We start from the raw sequence: 17,580 nt of genomic DNA on the forward strand, positions 1-17,580 counted from the left end.
CTGCTTGCTCATTATAGTCTTAGTTCCAGCATTTGGAGGAGGCAAGGAAAATTAGAAAATTTTCATTACTCTGTTTAGACGCAGGATGGCACTCTTTGAATAAGTAATTAGCCAAAGTCTACTTCTCACTGAAAAACCTACTTTACAATGCAGCTACTTCCTAGGGCCAATGAACTTAACGGAGAGGAAAAGCTTTTCTCAATATTATCTAGGTGATTGGTAGTGATGCCTTGATTTTACTTTTCTGTGCTGGCGATATTTGTCTTAAACCAGTGTTTGTAACATTAAGGAAAGTTGAATCTCATATATTTAAAGGATGATTTTATGCAAAGACAGCTAGCTCTGTGCCACCTTTATTTTTTTGGTGTTTACTAGTATTACTATGAGGTCTAGCAATCTCTATTTTGCAGAGAGAGGAGAGAGGAGAGTGAGAGAGAGAGAGAGAGAGAGAGAGAGAGAGAGAGAGAGAGAGAGAGAGAAACTCAATGAATCATCTTTATTTAGAACTGTCAGTACCATCCACAGGACACATTTCCACTTTTACTATGCACTGAGCCAGATAGCGAAGATTAAGGTCAAAATGAGAGCTAGCCCCTGGGCAAATGTACGGCCTTCCAACCCTTGAAAAATCATTGAAGTAAATGTATTCTTCTAGGTTCTCACCTATGCCTGCTTAAGCCATTCAAGGTTTTCCAGAACAATCACACCTACCACTTCTGGCATAGGAAGGAAAAAAAAATCAAAGAACAACAACGTTAACAGAAGCTAGAAATTTAAGAACTGGTATTTAGAACGTGCCTTTCTCCTTATTTACATCCCTCAGGTCCAATTTCATTTTCTGGTTCTGACCATAGGAAATTGGCTGGGTGTTAATTAAAGACTGGAATTTCAAGGCTCAATTTTCCCCTCCCCCAACCTTGGCAACCCTTAACCAACTCCCAACCCTACACTCCACGGTACAGACGGATAAATGATGCAGCAGATTACACAGCTGAAAGGCAATATTTGTCCTGAGCTATTTTCGATTTTCTTCCTGTTTCCGATCCTTGCGCCAGACATTGTTTGCTTGCTTAGGACTTGGAAAGCGGTGGGAATATTTTTTTTTCTACAGTTAAATGCCAGGGGCTTTCTCCTGGTAAATGAAAGTGAAAGTGCCCGGTCGTGGTCGTATTTTATCTTTAAGGGTTGAACTGGCAGCTGATGTGGAGGGGGAGGTGGGATTGGAAAGCTAGAAGAACCGGTTCTGACATTTTGTTTGTTTATCTTGAGATCTCAGCAGGACTCCCGTGTCGTCGCGGTCCCCCCACCCCAACCTTTTTTGGGGGCTGATTTAGGCTTTATTTTCTTTTGAGCACTCATTGAAGTTTCTCATTCAGTGTACTACAAACAAACAAGCAAGGAAAAAAAAAAAGCCCTCACTTTGTGGCTTTCCCTGTTGCAGTTTAAAACACCATCTAGCTCTCATCTGGAAATAATGCACCACTCCCCACCCCCTTTTCCTTTTATAGTTTCACATAACCTGAAGTCGATAATCACATGGAAAATGTGCAGGTCTCAGTTTCGTTTAGTTTTTACTCTTGTGGTGGTATTTTCACTTGTTGAAGTATGCATTCAACACACAGTCGTTTTGTACACGTTTTAAGTCTTGAAATTTCGCTCTACTGATCTGACTCCTTACATGACAAATTTTATGAATAACTTTTAAATATTTATTGTAGAGATTAAAATAAAACAAACAAAAGTCAGAGAATGATACCAAAAATTCTAACAGTGACATTAGTCTATCCCCGTCTGCACCCCCCCCCCCAACACCCGCCGTGCCTTTCCTTTTTCCAAGAAACTGTAATAACAAACCAGACAAGACTCCGCAAGAGGTTAGAGGAGGAGGAAATAGGCGGGGTGGGTTAGGGGAGAGAGGTTAGAGGGCCAGAGTTTCTCTCATTCACAGGGTGGAAAAGTTGACATTGTCTAAGCCCTTCTGAATGGCTGGTAGTTGGATACCCCGATTGTACCTCTACCTCCCCTCCCCCTCCACGTGACGACCCAGGACACATGCGCACCCGACGCAGCCCAGGCACATCTGCAGACTGACGTCAGTTTGTTCTGCCTCTGAGGAAAGCTGCCAAAATTTTCTTCTGCTGCAATTGAAGTTGGCTTGGGGCCGGCAGTGAGCTCGAGGGCTACTTCAACAAAACTTTTCCTGCCCTTCCTGCTCCTCTTGTCTTCTCTCTCCTGATACCTTTTGATGCTCTGCACATGTTATTTGCATAGCAAAGGCACTAAGCTGTCCAGGAAGAGAGGGCACCACTTCCACCCCCAATAAGCCTTTCCCCTCTTTTTTCTTTTTTTTCCTTTCCTTTTTTTGGGGGGGTGGGTGGGCGGGGGAGGGAGGGAGTTGGGGGTTGCAAAGCACGTCTCAGGTTGATAGCCTTGGATGAATTGAAAGGATTTTTTTCTTTTCTTTTTCCTTCTTTCTTTTTTTCTTTCTTTCTTTTTTTTTTTTTTAACTGCCAAATCAGAAAGTCCTTTCTCTAAAGCTCCAGTTAGCGAGACTATAGGGTTTTATTCTGGCTGCAGAATAACTGGCTGGTGTGGCTTTGCAAGGGGGCGGGGGGCAAAAAGAAAAGAGAAAAGGGAGTACGTGAGCCGTCCAGTGAAATCTCTATTGTTTGAAACTTACTTTTTATCAGAATTTGAAGATGAAAACGGTAAGGAAGACTTCACAATATTCAATGAAACCTTAAAAAAAAACCCCAACAACTTGTGCTTTGCTTATCTTCTGAATAACGCTTAGATCTCTCTCCCTTCCCTCTCTCTTCCCCTCCCTCCCCCTCTCTGTGTGTGTGTGTGTGTGTGTGTGTGTGTGTCTGTGGCTGTGCGCGCGCGCGCACGCGCGCGTGCGTGCTTTATGGCAAGAAGTGAGTTTGACTAAACTCACATTACAGATAGAAATCTTTTAAACTCTAGACTACTCGTGGACGTAGAATTCCGGGGCTTACAGGTATTTTATAATGTGAAAATACGCGCTTATTGTATGAATTTACATGTTGTGTGAAGTGGACTTGATTATGATCATCGTGGACTTTTAACTAGTCACCAGATAGTGGTGGAGAAGGTAATGATGATGTGTGTTTTTTAATCGATTTCCAGATTTATGCAATTGCCTTCTGAAAATCCGTTTCATGTCAGCGTCTTTAGTATTCAGACAAGTGCATATTTCATGCCTGTGCTCTCAGGGTAGCAGTATTGTGCTGGCTGTAGCACCGATGCTCTAGGATATGTTAAGCTCTTAATAGGCTAATCAAAGAGATGAAAGCGTGTGGTTTTGATTTACTTTTGCCCACTTGGGCCATGCTAGACTCATAACCCTCTGGAGCCTTGTTTATCAGAGTATGTCTGTATATATAGTATATAAGACTGAAATTCAGTGATTTGGGAGAGAGAACAAGAGTGAAGAAGTATTGGAAAATCTTTCTTAAAATATGTGCTATAATTTCTGTTTTTGATAAGTTGTCCACTTGTATTAGGGGCAAAGAGAGCAAGCCAGAGTAAGAAAGCACACTGAGAGGGAACAAGAGAGTAAGTTTCTTACTCTTGTTTTTATTTGAGCTGCTGGTGCAACGCGTTTGGGCCAAATGCCAACTGTCTGGGTCACACGCGTTTTATCCAAATAGATTTAGCGCTGCTGTCTGGAAATGGGCTGCTGAATGTTAACTTTAGGATCAACTCAACCAGGGCAGCTCAGACTGTTACCCTCTGTCTGGATGAAGTGGAATGGGAAGGGGGGTGGTGTGAGGGTGTGCAGAGAAGGGGGGAGAAAGGGAAACCAAACCATTGCTTGGAACTTTAAAAACTACACCGAATATAATTTTCAATTTACTCTCATGTTCAGAGTTTTTGAACTATATTTTCTCTTTTTTTCATTTCTTTTCTTAAGTTTATATTGATTAGACTGAAATGTTTAGTGGTGAATTTACAGTCTTAAAATTCATGATAGGAAAAGAAAAGCAATGTAAAACTGGTGCACTTGAAGGCAACTTAGAAAATTAATTTTGAAGATAATTATTTTCACCAAAGTGGTAGTTCAGTCTTGTTTATATTAATTTGGTGCTTAGTTGTGAGTATTAGTGATTGTTTTTTGAAGTGTGCTACATTAAAACAAATCATTCATTTATCATAAATGGCACCAGATTATTCTGTATAGATGTATTAATCTGTTTTGTGATTCCTCAGAGGAAATCTTCCAATCATTAAGACTGAAATATAGTAAATTATTTTTATGTTTGGTCTAAAAACCTGCAAAATTCATGCCTATTCTTGTCTGTCCTTACTACTTCCTTTTCACTTCCTTAGCAACCTAAGGTAGCTACTAGTGGTTTAGGTTGGGTCTGGTGCCAGATCTCGTTGTTTGTGATCTCAGCAGCAGATGAATTGAGTTGTCATGTTAAGGAAAGTCAATAGCATATTTGGATTTTGTGGGAAGGGAGAGAAAAAAGATGTAGATAATTCGTAATAGTTTTATAAAAACAAATCCAAAACCAAAGTTGGTTATCAGTGTTTTACACTAATACCAAGAAAGAAAAAAAATCATTTTTTAAGGAAAAAACTGTTTCAATACAAGTAGCTTGAATTAACCTTTAGCTTTGAGAGAATTGTGGAATTTAGAGATTTAATTTGAGAAAATTGGTTTTGTACTTTTGCTTTACTTAATAGTTAAGTTTTGAATAAATTATTGTGTTTATACTTTTCTTTGGTGACAAATCTTACAAAGTTTATAAATAATCAATATTCTCTATAATTAGAACGTAATTGTGACTTTAGAATGCAATAGTTAGCAAATATTTGTTGAGAGAAAAAAATTGAAAATGAAAAGTTTTCCATGTATGAAAATAGAGAACCTGAAATGTCCATGATGCTGTTGCTTTTCCATGGCAACCAAATCAGCTTTAAAATAAATGATCAGAGTTAAGATGGATGAAAAAGTTGGGAAATAGTTAAGTATGTTGTCTAGCTTTCTAATAACAGTTAATGAGAGGAAGTCATTATATTAGCGACTTCTATATCGCTTGAGTGGAAAGCCAGGCCATAAAGGAAAACCAAGCAAGAGGCTTCAACTAGGGCAGACTACTGCGAGAATCACTGTAGTATAAGTTGTCTGGTATCATTTCTTCTACAGAACTAATATAGCTTAAAAATATGGAAGCAGTTAAATTACCCTTTAACTGCTGGCTGCTATATTTATAGTAGGAATAAAACTCATATACAAAACGTCAAAGTAAACTGGACATTTTTGCTTGTATAATTATCATAGCTGAGGGGCTCCACTGTGCTTTAAAAGAGATGGCAGTTTCCATATTGAATCCATGTTATTCTACTATTCCACATTTTCCAGGGAAGGAGGAATATGAAACTATTTTTGAAGGAAAAACTTTGAAAACTAATGCTGTATAATAAAAGGGGAGAGATAACTTTTATTTAGGCACTCCATTGAAATATAGACATGCTATCTGTTGTAATCTAATTTGTTCTCTCAGAGAGTCTTTGTGAGGTATATATTACTGTCTTGATTTTATAGTTCAGAAAACAGATACAAGGATGTTTTGTCACTTGAAGTAAAACCATGAGTAACAAACCTTTGTTTCCCACAAAATAACAATACTGCTGTTCTTATACTACTTGAAAGGTTTACTGCATTGTGATTTCTGGATAGTTATTTAGCATTTTAGTGTTAGGTGAACTTTACAAACTATTTTTTCTCCACATACTTTATTGTGGTGTCTAGATTAGCTTTCCCAGTAGATGTCAGGAAGTAGGCTAACACATTTCACTTGTACTGTGTGGGTGACTGAGAGTGATTAGATATTCTAGTTATAATTTTAATTGAGCTCTCGCACCTGAGCACTAATATATAGTGCTAAGTTTCCTCTCTGACCATTGAGGGCTTAAAAGATAATGAGGAGGGAGGAGAAAGGACTCTAATTTAGAGTGTCCACCTACCCAATACTCCATCTAGTGATGAACAAGACCATACGCTGCAGTCTGTTTAATGCAGGAACTCCTGTTCTTTCTGTTATGTACCAATGCCCTTCTTACTGGACAAGTCACTTCAGTTATTCACGCTCCTATTAATGCTACTGGCCTAGTTAACTTAGATATGATAGTCTTAGGAAAGGTAGAAACTCAGAAACTTCTCAATGAACAACAAGAAATTTCTCAAGACAGGAAATGTTTTCTAAATCAAACCCACTGTCTTGTAACTTTGCCATTAGTTTCAGTGTCCAAGAAGACAAGAAGAAAAGTGTGGATCATTTAATATAAATCTACCATGAATGCTAGAAAATGAACTCAAACATTTAAATGAAGATTAAAATTTAAAGTAAATGGAGGACCCATTTGATGTCAGATGTTATTACTGAAAACATTCTAGTGACGTGAAAAAACTAACACACTAAGGCGGAATGTTATTCATGATACAATAATTATACATTAATATTTCATGGTTAGGTTTGGAGTAACCATATATGAGATAGTTGCAAACCAAGACAATGATTGGTTTATTTATTGTAATTGAATAAATAGTAGGATTTAATTCATAGATTTTTAAACTTGAGTATGTACATTTTGTCTTGCCTAAATAGAAATAGAAGTTTTAAAATAAAAACTGGATGCAAAGTTGATTTAAAAAACTGTTCATAATAACAAATTTCACTCGTGAATATATTATACAACATGACTGTAGAGAACTACTACTGAATATTCAAAGTAGTACCTTAAGTTAAAAAGGTAGTATAATACACAAAAACTTAAGCTTTTTTTTTAGCCAGATAGCCATGTTATATAAATATGAACTCACTTGTTTTCCAGCTACTTGATCTTTGTGAATGCCAATTTCTGTGTGTGCTAATTCATGGCTGTGTTAGTTATTGATTACTGCATAACAAATACAGAGTAAATAACTTAGCACATACCCACAGTGCCAGGTTCCGTGAGTCTAACTGTGACTGTGTCCTGGTGAGGCTATAATCTAAGTATTGGCAGACTGAGTTCTTTGCAGGAAGCTCACTGGTGAAGAATGGACTTCTAAGTATTCTGGGGCAGGACTCAGTTACTAGCACGCTATTGGATTGGGCGGGGGGTGGGGTGAGATGGAGGGTTCAGTTTCTTGTCAGTACTAGGTGGAGGTTGCTTTGACTTCCTTTTTCTGAACATCTTAGTATTAAGTCGCTTCATCTAAGCCAAAGAAACAAAGTCCAGTACCAAGATTCTGAGCCAGAATCTTGCAGTCAAATCATGGAAGTGGCATCCTTTCAGAATTGAGATATTTTCTTGATGAAAATTAAGTTATTCAGAGGATAAGTATGACAGAAGAGTATGGCTATTAAAAGACAGCCCCATTGATTCTGGCAGTCTGTCTGCCTTACTACAGGGTGCTATTACTTTGAAAGTGAAGACTGAAGGAAGTAATCTATATTTTAAATAATTTATTTTTGGTCTGACCTTTAGCTGCTTTTCTATGTATTTAGGCTTCTGAACAGGAGCCAGATTTACTATTTCCGTTATTACTAATGTCAGTGCCCATTTGCTCCATCTGCACCCATTTGCCATCTAGGCCTCTGGAATGAGTTTCTTCTATCAGTAGTGATTATATCCAACAATTAACTAATGAAATTACTGCCTCTGGTGTTGTTTTGCACTAGCTTTTCTTAATCCATCTTCACTGACTTAGAGATAATTGTCTTCATCTGATTACCTATAACATGTTTTTTAACTTCACTTGGGCACTAATCTTTTTTTTTTCTTTTTTTCTTTTTTTCGGAGCTGGGGACCGAACCCAGAGCCTTGTGCTTGCTAGGCAAGCGCTCTACTTCTGAGCTAAATCCCCAACCCCATAATCATTTTTTTTTTAATTTTTCTGTTACTTACATTATAGATTCCTCATCAAGGACAAGGATTGTGTTTTAATCTTTTCTGTATTCTGCTATTGTTATAATGTAATTTTTAAACATAGAGAAAACATATTGTTGATTAATGAACTAACTTTTCCAAAGGTCAGGAGTTTGATCACTTGTAGAGATGAATGGGAGGAATTTCAGGTAGTTATAATAACCTATATTTCTAGCTCCAAGGGGAATGAAGTATTGCAGACTTTTATCCTTCTATATGCCTCTGATTATATTTTATTCACTATTTTATTTATTCATTTATTTTTAAACCAACAAATATGGCAAATATTTATTATGTGACTATTATATACATTAGAAATTTGGGATACATTTTCTAATATCTTCCACATACCTTTAAAAATCATATTTGTATTAATATACTTTATTCCAAAGTCATATACATTATTTGAAAAATCAATTATTGATCTATGGCACAGTTGTGTACACAATAAGAACATAAGGATAGTTTTACCTTTCTTCCCAGCTGTATTATGTTATGGTTCTAGAATTATATTTGGACTTTTGTCCTTTTTAGTCACTAGTTTGCTGTTACTGAGCTGGTTTTTAGTCCTCTAGTTATTTTTTTCTTCTGATATGCTATTTGTTGGTCAATCAAGTGGTTACATATGTAAATATTTTGAGGCCAAGAATTGTGAGTGAGATTATTAGCCAAAGGTAAGATATATGAGATAAGATTAAAAAGGTGTTGTAATATTTGAAGTGAAGTTGTTAAAACTTCTCTTTTTAAATACATTATACAGAGTTGAAATTACTTGAGTTGCTTAATAAGTCATGTATGACTTCTAGACAAATTCTGCTCTATTATAAATTGAGTCACACTACTTCAGTGTTCAGAGACTGTTGATAAATCTCACTGTGCATTTGCAGATCCAAGTGGTCAGAACAACATGCTGGTGCCCATAAAGCAGCATAGCAGTCCTGAAATATGAATGGGCTGAACACATTTGTTGAGGAATGGAATCACATGCTATTTGTCCAGTACTTGTGATTGACTTAGATTCTGCAGTTTGTCTGTTTTTATGTTATTAAAAGGAGGTTAGCACACTACACCTCTCCACTGTTATCTTTAGAGTTTTATTAGTCTTCTTCAGATTTCCAGCCATGCCTTCTTCCTCCTCTTTCTTTGATTTCTAAAACATTCTGCATCAAAAAGTGTTCTATAACCTCTAGCTCCAAGGTTCCTTTTTTGATTATTTAGTTGTCATGGAATTTTCCTGTTAGCCATTTAGGTTTCTGATATTATGTTAAAACTACATTAAGTTATTTTGAATTTATATCCTTTGGTAAGTATTCTTTAATCTGTAGTAAATATGTTCATTCATGATATTTTTCAGTTAATTCACTTTTTTCCCTCTAGGTTAAAAAGCGACCACCATACTTAAGTGACCTATCACTCTGAGCTTTGCTAATGAAAAAAATTCCATCATCATTATTTTTTTCATTTTTGGATTGGAAAAATGAATCCAGACATAGAAGAAAGTGCAAGATGTTGGGGGAAAGTACTTGTTAAACAGTGGAGCATCTAACGACTCATTTGCAAGAAGGTTTAAGGAATTAAAACTGTTATGCTTCGATATCGCTATGCTATTGACTCTCTAGCTCATAGGTAGCCCTCCAAAACACGTTCAGCTTTCCAAATTATGGAAATTTCGTGGAAAACGTTCACTTGGATTCTGAGCCTCATCATGGCCTCATCGGAGTTTTATAGTGACCACAGACTTTCATATAGTTCTCAAGGTAGGATTTCTGAATTTGAAATTTGAAATAGAAATGATCACAAAATAAAAACTCTGAACATTTAGTTTGACAAATAGTTTCTTGGGAATATTTTGTCAGATGGAGAAGAAACAAAGGTCTTATTAATCGGATGCGCCATTCTCCCTCTGAGATGATGCTTCACTGGGTTTTAGAGTTGACTATCTTTCCTGGAAGATGATACACTCCAAGCTGGTGCTTTTGCTTTGTTCTAAATCTTAATAGACACATTCATTGCTAGGGTTTTGAGCCAGGTCACTTTCAGACAGAATCCAAATATACTGTAAAAGAGGAAGAAACCACATTCATTTTGATGCAAATTTAAATATGAACCCTTTATTTAAAACACAAAATAACAATGAAATACTTTTTCAAACATAAAGATTCTCATTCGTATAATTTTAATTCAGACAATTGAATTTTATATCATAGAAATGACCTCAACAAAGAGAGTACATGAGGGAATGTCATATTCTATTTCCTGGACCAGTTTGTTGCTTATAGAATTCTTGAAAGCTATACCTTTTGGACTTTTCTCCCTCGAATACCCAGTAACAGATACTTTTTTGGTGCTGATGAAGGCGTTATAGACTGGTACATATTTGGAAGTATGTGTGTAAAGATGAAACCATAGCATTTAGTTGTCTCTTATTCATAAAAAGTATATTACCATATTTTAAATTATTTTCACTGCTTGTAGTTCTTTCGCTGGTTATAGGACTGTATAGTTATGGAATAAACTCCATGTGTGGTCAGTGAAGCAGTGTGCTGATAATTTGGTTTCCCCTGGGGGTAAACCTGACTGAACACAGGTTTGGCTAAGAAAGAGATGAGTGACTAATTCAAATGAGAAGACTGTGGCGCTGGAGAGAGGGCTCAGCGGTTAAGAACACTGACTGAACTTGCAGAGGATTCTTGCTCAGCTATAAGCTCCCATATGGCAGTTCACATCTATCTGAAACTCCAGACCATGCTCTCTGGTCTCCATGGAAACTGAGTGCATACATGGTGAATATACATACATGCAGATATAAAATACTTATGCACATAAAATAAAAGATAACATGTTTAATTGTTTAATTTTTATTATACTGTTGTTTTTTAACATTTTTGAGATACAAAGTACGTATAATACATCCATTAAAGTGTGCATCTCAATGGTTGTTAGTAGGTTTTAGAACCATACAGTATTAACGTAATCTACTGTAGTGCATTTTAATCTTTTCTTAAAAATAAAACCAAAAAATCTGTGCCCATTGACAGTCACTCCTAAATTTCCTAGTCCTAGGCAATTTCTACACTTTGAACTCTTTAAAGATTGATTTACTTACATATATTGGATACCATTACAGTTGGTTGTGAGCCACCATGTGGTTGCTGGAAATGGAACTGAAGAACTCTGGAAGAGCAGTCAGTGTTCTTAACCACTGAGCCATCTCTCCAGTTCCCACACTTTGAACTCTTATCTCTAGAGAGTTGCCTCTTTTGCCTTTCACCTAAGTATAATTATGTAATATTCAGTCTTTCTGTGATTGACTTCTTTTACTAAGTGTAATAATTTTCATGTTAGAAAATGAATTTTGGGGCTGGAGAGATGGCTCAGTGGTTAGAGCACCGACCGCTCTTCCTGAGGTCCTGAGTTCAAATCCCAGCAACCACATGGTGGCTCACAACCATCTGTAATGGGATCTGATGCCCTCTTCTGGTGTGTCTGAAGACAGCTACAGTGTACTTAGATATAATAAATAAAAAAAATTTAAAAAAAAGAATGAATTTTGATCAAGAAGTCAGTCACCATGGTGGCACACACCTTTAGTCCTAGCACTGGGGAGGAAGAGTCAGGCAGATCTCTTACTAAGGCCAGACTGGTCTACAGAGTGAGTTCCAGGACAGCAAGGGCTACAAAAATAAAAAAGGAAGGTGTTTTTTCTGAGAGGCCAGTAACGTGGAATTGCACACAGTGCTGCTTTCCTTTCTTTTTGTTGGAGAGTAACATTCTCTGGCTTATCAGAACCTGCTTAGTTTTCGTCAGGTGATGAAGCGTTGCATTATCTCTCTCTTGGGCAGTGATCAATAGTCCTCGTATAAACATTCACGCACAGATTGTTTTGTGTATGTACCTGGGAGTAGAATTATTGCTAAGTTATCTGATAATTTTATGTTTAATATTTTGAAGAAATGTCAGATTGGTTTCTAAAGTGACCATAGCCTTTATCACTCTTAGTGATTTTGTTTTTTGAAGATAGTTTCAGAGCCATAGAGATTCTCCATGAATACTTTTGGGTAGCTTACAAAGTTACTTTATCTGAGCTAAACATTGTTTTAAAATGTATATGTACTTTTTGTTTAGTTGTCATGTAAGATTTTCATATTCCTAGGAGAACTTTTGAAATCCATATATTAAAAATTAAATTTAGGAAAGAAGACTAGTCCTTCACAAATAATTTTTTGATAAATACTGTTTTCAGGAATGAAACTATTGAAATGTAATATCTTATTCTACTTTTCCTTCTGTTTACTGTATCATTTTCCTTCACATCTCCCATAGAATGATACATACTTTCAATTGACATCATCGTCTCATATTCTACTTCTTTGTTCTGTTAAATGTTCTTTTCTTCCATGTGCTTTTCTGGATCTTCTGCCTTGGGATTACAAAGAGGAATTCCTGACTTACCTTGAACACTACCAGCTAACTATTCCAATAAGAGTTGATCAAAATGGAGCTTTTCTCAGCTTTACTGTGAAAAATGATAAACACTCAAGGAGAAGACGGAGTATGGACCTTCTTGATCCACAGCAGGCAGTGTCTAAATTATTTTTTAAACTTTCAGCCTATGGCAAGCACTTTCACCTAAACTTGACTCTCAATACAAATTTTGTGTCCAAACATTTTACAGTAGAGTATTGGGGGAAAGATGGACCCCAATGGAAACATGACTTTCTAGACAACTGTCACTACACAGGATACTTACAAGATCAACATAGTACAACTAAGGTGGCATTAAGCAACTGTGTTGGATTGGTAAGTAAATACAATTTTAAATTTCTAATGGGAAATAAATTCAAAATGTAAATGTTGTTCCTGGGCTTAAAATATACCTGTCAGTGATGTAAGAGGAAAGATAATAGTTTAATGTTGTTCATTATTTCTGCTGCTCTTACCTTCATCTTTGTTCTCATAATGTTTATAAAGATTTTCACAGGGCAGATTTTAAAATTCATTTAGAAGTAGAGACTGAGTTCAGGGTGGTGGTGGTGTACTCCTTAATCCTAAGACTTGGGCCAGAGACAGGCGGATCTCTGAAAATGGGTTCACAAGTGCAGAGTACTCAGAAATTTTGCATATGAAATGATAAACACCTAGTTCACAGTTGCACATAATATTGAGTGCAGATCGAATCTCCCCTTTCTCTTTTGCTCTTACCCTGTCCAGGCTACTAGAGATATTCCATTAAAACTTTATGTATGTAAAACACACACACTTTCATGTCTTAGCTCTATTTTCTGCAACCATTTTTCTTCCTTACTGTAACAGACCCACATTCTTGTTTTTACTTCAGTAGAAAATAGCAATGTAAATACAATAGAATTCAAATAAATTTTAAATTTGAGAAAAACTCTGTAATTGGGAAGTAAATTTAACTATTTTTGTTCAGGTTTCCATTTTTTTACAACTGCTGAGCAAAATGAGTTAATATTAGTACTTAATACTGTTAATATCCAGCTTTAATTTCCATAAAACATGAGTTAAGTGCATTTATTGCTAGCTTCCTTATAAATAAAGTTAGGGCTTTATGTGTAAAATGTTTATTTCTTTAATTTTAGTAATGTTTTGGGTTGGTATACAAATTAATGGGTTTATAATGGAATCTGGATACATTTGTGTCAATATGGTTTATTCTGATTTATTCCCCTCCTTGACCATACTCCTCAGGGCTTCTCTCCAACTGATGCTCTTTCCCCCAGTTTGTCTTTTTCTTATTTCCTATTGCATGCATTATTTTGTTGTCTGGTCAAAGCCTTTCCTTCTGCTCTCAGGATCCCATTTCTAGTTTTCTGAGCTATAAACACATATAAACAAACAAGCAAACACATGCACTCACACATGCACATACATGTAATTTTAAATTGGGTTCTGCATATGCGAGAAAATGTGGTTTATTTCACTTAGCACAATGATTTGTAGTTGTATCCATTTTCTTGAAAATGCCCATAATTGCATTTTCTTGATGGTTAAAGAAAATTCTATTGTATGTATTTATCATCATTTCTTTTTCCTTGACCATTCATCTCTTGGTGGGTATCTAGGTTGATTTTATCTTCTGGCTGTTATAAGCAGACAACTCTAATGTGTATGTTTGAGTATCTTTGGGACATGCGGACTTAGTATATCCATGAGTAGTATAGCTGGGTCATGCTGATAGTTTCTTGAAGACTCTTCATTCCAATTTTCATAGTAGGCATACTCAAGTTTACATGCCTACCAGCATGTGTACACAGACTCCTGTTGTCCTTGTTCTTGCCAGCATTACTTTTCAGGATAATAGCCATTGTCCTGGGATGAGACAAATCTTAAAGAAGTCCTGACAGGAATTTCCCCATGGCAGAGGATGTTGAATTCTTTTCCAGTATTTATTGGCCATTTGCATTTCTTCTATTAAGAACTGTCTGTTCGATTCATATATCATGTTGATTAGATGATTTATGTGCAAGGTACATACTGTCTGTCTAGTGTATAGTTAGTAAATATTTATTCATTGCTATTCTATACATTGTTGGGCTCTGGCTAGCTGGCGAGGGTGCAGGGGAGCTTATGGTGGTGATTTCGGGGAGAGCAGATCTCTTCCCCAAGCGGCAGTGTTACAGCTCTTACAACAGAAGCTCTCAGACGATGGAATATTTCCTGCATACCTTTAATTCTGGACATGACACTTAAATGCAGTTTTTTGGATAGGTCACTATCTGACAGCAGATATTCCCTATTGGTTGGCCTGAGATCTTGGGAAGACCTCATCTACATATTCGGGGGCGTGGTCCTGTTTTCTGACTCATCTGTCTTAAGCCTACTATCTGTGGTCAAGTCTTCATCTGTGGAGGAGGGGCTTGGGGCATTGTCCTCTGTGACTGATCTGTCTCAAACCTCTACGGGCGAGGGTGCAGCTATGTGAGGCCCTGATATTCTGGGACACTCGGAATGTACCTGCCATCCCTTTTAGGGTCTCCTGGGGATTCATCCTATCTCAACCAGGACTCGGGGTGCCTTTCACTGCTTGCATCCGCACAGTACATTGTCTCTTAATTCTGGTGGTTGTTTACTTTTCTGTGTAGAAGATACCTAATTTCATTTGCCAAATCTTGAGGTTATTTCTTGTGTTATTGGGGTGGTATTTAGAAAACCCTTGCCTCTACTTACATCTTAAAGCATTTTTCCGTAGCAATATCCAAGTTTCAGGCCTTATATTAATTAAGATTTGATCTGTTTTAGATGTGTTTGGGAGCATATTGAGATATGGTTTTAGATTCAGTTTTTCATATGGAAATTCCATTTTGTACCTCAGTACATGTTAGTATTTTCTCAAGTTGAGACAAAGCTAGAGTCATTTCAGAAGAGGAGTCCTCCGTTGAGAAAATGATTTCATTAGATGTGCCTGTAAACACTCTTGTGGAACATTTTCTGGATTGACCATCCCACTATGGATGGTGTATGCTATTCACCTCCTAACCTGGGCTGTATAAAATAGCAAGGTGAGCAAGCCAGTAAATAGTGTTCCTTCATGGTCTCGGGTTCAATTCCTGCCTCTGGGTTCCCACCTTGAGTCTGTGTCCTGGCTTCCCTGGATGATGGATGATCTGTAAGTTGCAAGATGAAATCAATCTTTATGCCCCGAGTTGGTTTTGTTCATAGTGTTTTATCACAGCAATAGGAACCTAACGAGGGTGCGTGTGGGCATAGCTGTGTGAGTTGGTTTTTGTGCCCTCTGTTTAATTTCACTGATCAGAAGACCAACTTTTTGCAGTACTGTATCCATTCTTGTTACTATCTGTGACTCTGTAGTATATTTGAGACTGGGTTTTGTGGCACTTCCAGCACAACTCCTTCTGTTGAGATTCATCTTCTGTTGAGATTCGTTTTAGCTGCTGCCCTCTGTCCTTCTGTAAACAGTGCCATTAGGATTTTGATGTGGATTGCATTGGTAGATTGTTGTAGGTCATATGTAGCATAGAAATTTTCCCAATACTGATTTTTCCAGTCCATGAACAAGGGAAGTCTATTTTCAGATATTTTGAATTTTTGTATTCAGTGTTTTAAAGTTTTATTGTAGAGGTCTTTCAATTTGTCCGAAGTTTTTTTTTTTTCTTATTTACATTTCGAGTGTTATTCCCTTTCCCGGTTTCCGGGCAAACATCCCCCTAGCCCCTCCCCCCTTCTTTAAGGGTGTTCCGCTCCCATCCTTCCCCCATTGCCGCCCTCCCCCCAACAATCACGCTCACTGGGGGTTCAGCCTTGGCAGGAGCAAGGACTTCCCCTTCCACTGGTGCTCTTACTAGGATATGCATTGCTACCTATGAGGTCAGAGTCCAGGGTCAGTCCATGTATAGTCTTTAGGTAGTGGCTTAGTCCCTGGAAGCTCTGGTTGCTTGGCATTGTTGTTCATATGGGGTCTCGAGCCCCTTCAAGCTCTTCCAGTTCTTTCTCTGATTCCTTCAACGGGGGTCCTGTTCTCAGTTCAGTGGTTTGCTGCTGGCATTCGCCTCAGTATTTGCTGTATTCTGGCTGTGTCTCTCAGGAGCGATCTACATCCGGCTCCTGTCGGCCTGAACTTCTTTGCTTCATCCATCTTGTCTAATTGGGTGGCTGTATATGTATGGGCCACATGTGGGGCAGGTTCTGAATGGGTGTTCCTTCAGTCTCTGTTTTAATCTTTGCCTCTCCCTTCCCTGCCAAGGGTATTCTTTTTCCTCATTTAAAGAAGGAGTGAAGCATTCACATTTTGATCATCCGTCTTGAGTTTCATGTGTTCTAGGCATCTAGGGTAATTCAAGCATTTGGGCTAATAGCCACTTATCAATGAGTGCATACCATGTGTGTTTTTCTGTGATTGGGTTACCTCACTCAGGATGATATTTTCCAGTTCCATCCATTTGCCTATGAATTTCATAAGGTCATTGTTGGAAGTTTTTTTTCTGTTATAGTTTTATTAAAGAAAGTGTCTATGTCTTTATTGTTTATCTGATTTGCTTGTTCTGCCCTCTTGATCATATCCCAGAATTCTTGAATATTGTAGCCATGACCATTTATCTTTTTTTTTTCACATATCAGAATGTAGTATTTCATTTACTTCATTCTTTATCCCTCATAATCTTTCTTCTACTTGGTGGAGTTTATTAACAATATATTTTACTTTTATTCATTTTATTAATTCCATTTTTCATCTCCAACAAGTACATATATATATATGTATGTATGTATTTTAAATCTCCATTTTTTAACTAAAATTTCTTTGTTGTTGACTTTTTTCATCCACATTGTTGATTTTTGTTATCCCTTCTGTTGGTATTTCCTCCATGTTGCTGACTTCCCTGTATAAAGCCTGGTGTTAGCTTTGCTATTTGTTCCTGCCATTGAATTTTTAAGCACAAAATTTGAAATTTTCATGTGATATTTTAACACCTTTGAGATCAGTGTTTGAAGATGCATGCTTGCTTTTATTTTTCATTCTGTGTATGTATGTGAGACAGGTGAGAGAGGTGGAGAGAGAGAGAGAGAGAGAGAGAGAGAGAGAGAGAGAGAGAGAGAATGAGAGAACAATATAGAGCAACTTACCTCTGAGGGCTCAATCCCAAGTATTCCTTGGAG

General features: G+C 37.2%; 1 protein-coding gene across 15 annotated transcripts in view; it reads left to right on the forward strand.

Moving 5' to 3' along the window:
• Positions 1–2,166: 2,166 nt before the first annotated feature.
• Adamts6 (ADAM metallopeptidase with thrombospondin type 1 motif, 6) overlaps positions 2,167–17,580 on the forward strand; it is a 219,777-nt gene continuing 204,363 nt past the window's right edge. For 6 of the 15 annotated variants that reach the window (XR_015665162.1, XR_015665183.1, XM_087625936.1 and 3 more), the window contains exons 1-3: positions 2,870–3,001; positions 9,322–9,701; positions 12,380–12,744. Coding sequence is in view for 5 of the 15 variants with exons in the window: in XM_087625889.1 (XP_087482015.1) it covers positions 9,605–9,701; positions 12,380–12,744 (462 nt within the window). In the remaining 10 variants the exon portion in view is untranslated. 15 annotated transcript variants of the gene reach the window in all.

Source organism: Rattus norvegicus, chromosome 2, assembly GCF_021556685.1.
Source record: "Rattus norvegicus strain SHRSP/BbbUtx chromosome 2, alternate assembly SHRSP_T2T, whole genome shotgun sequence".
Taxonomy (NCBI): Eukaryota; Metazoa; Chordata; class Mammalia; order Rodentia; family Muridae; genus Rattus; species Rattus norvegicus.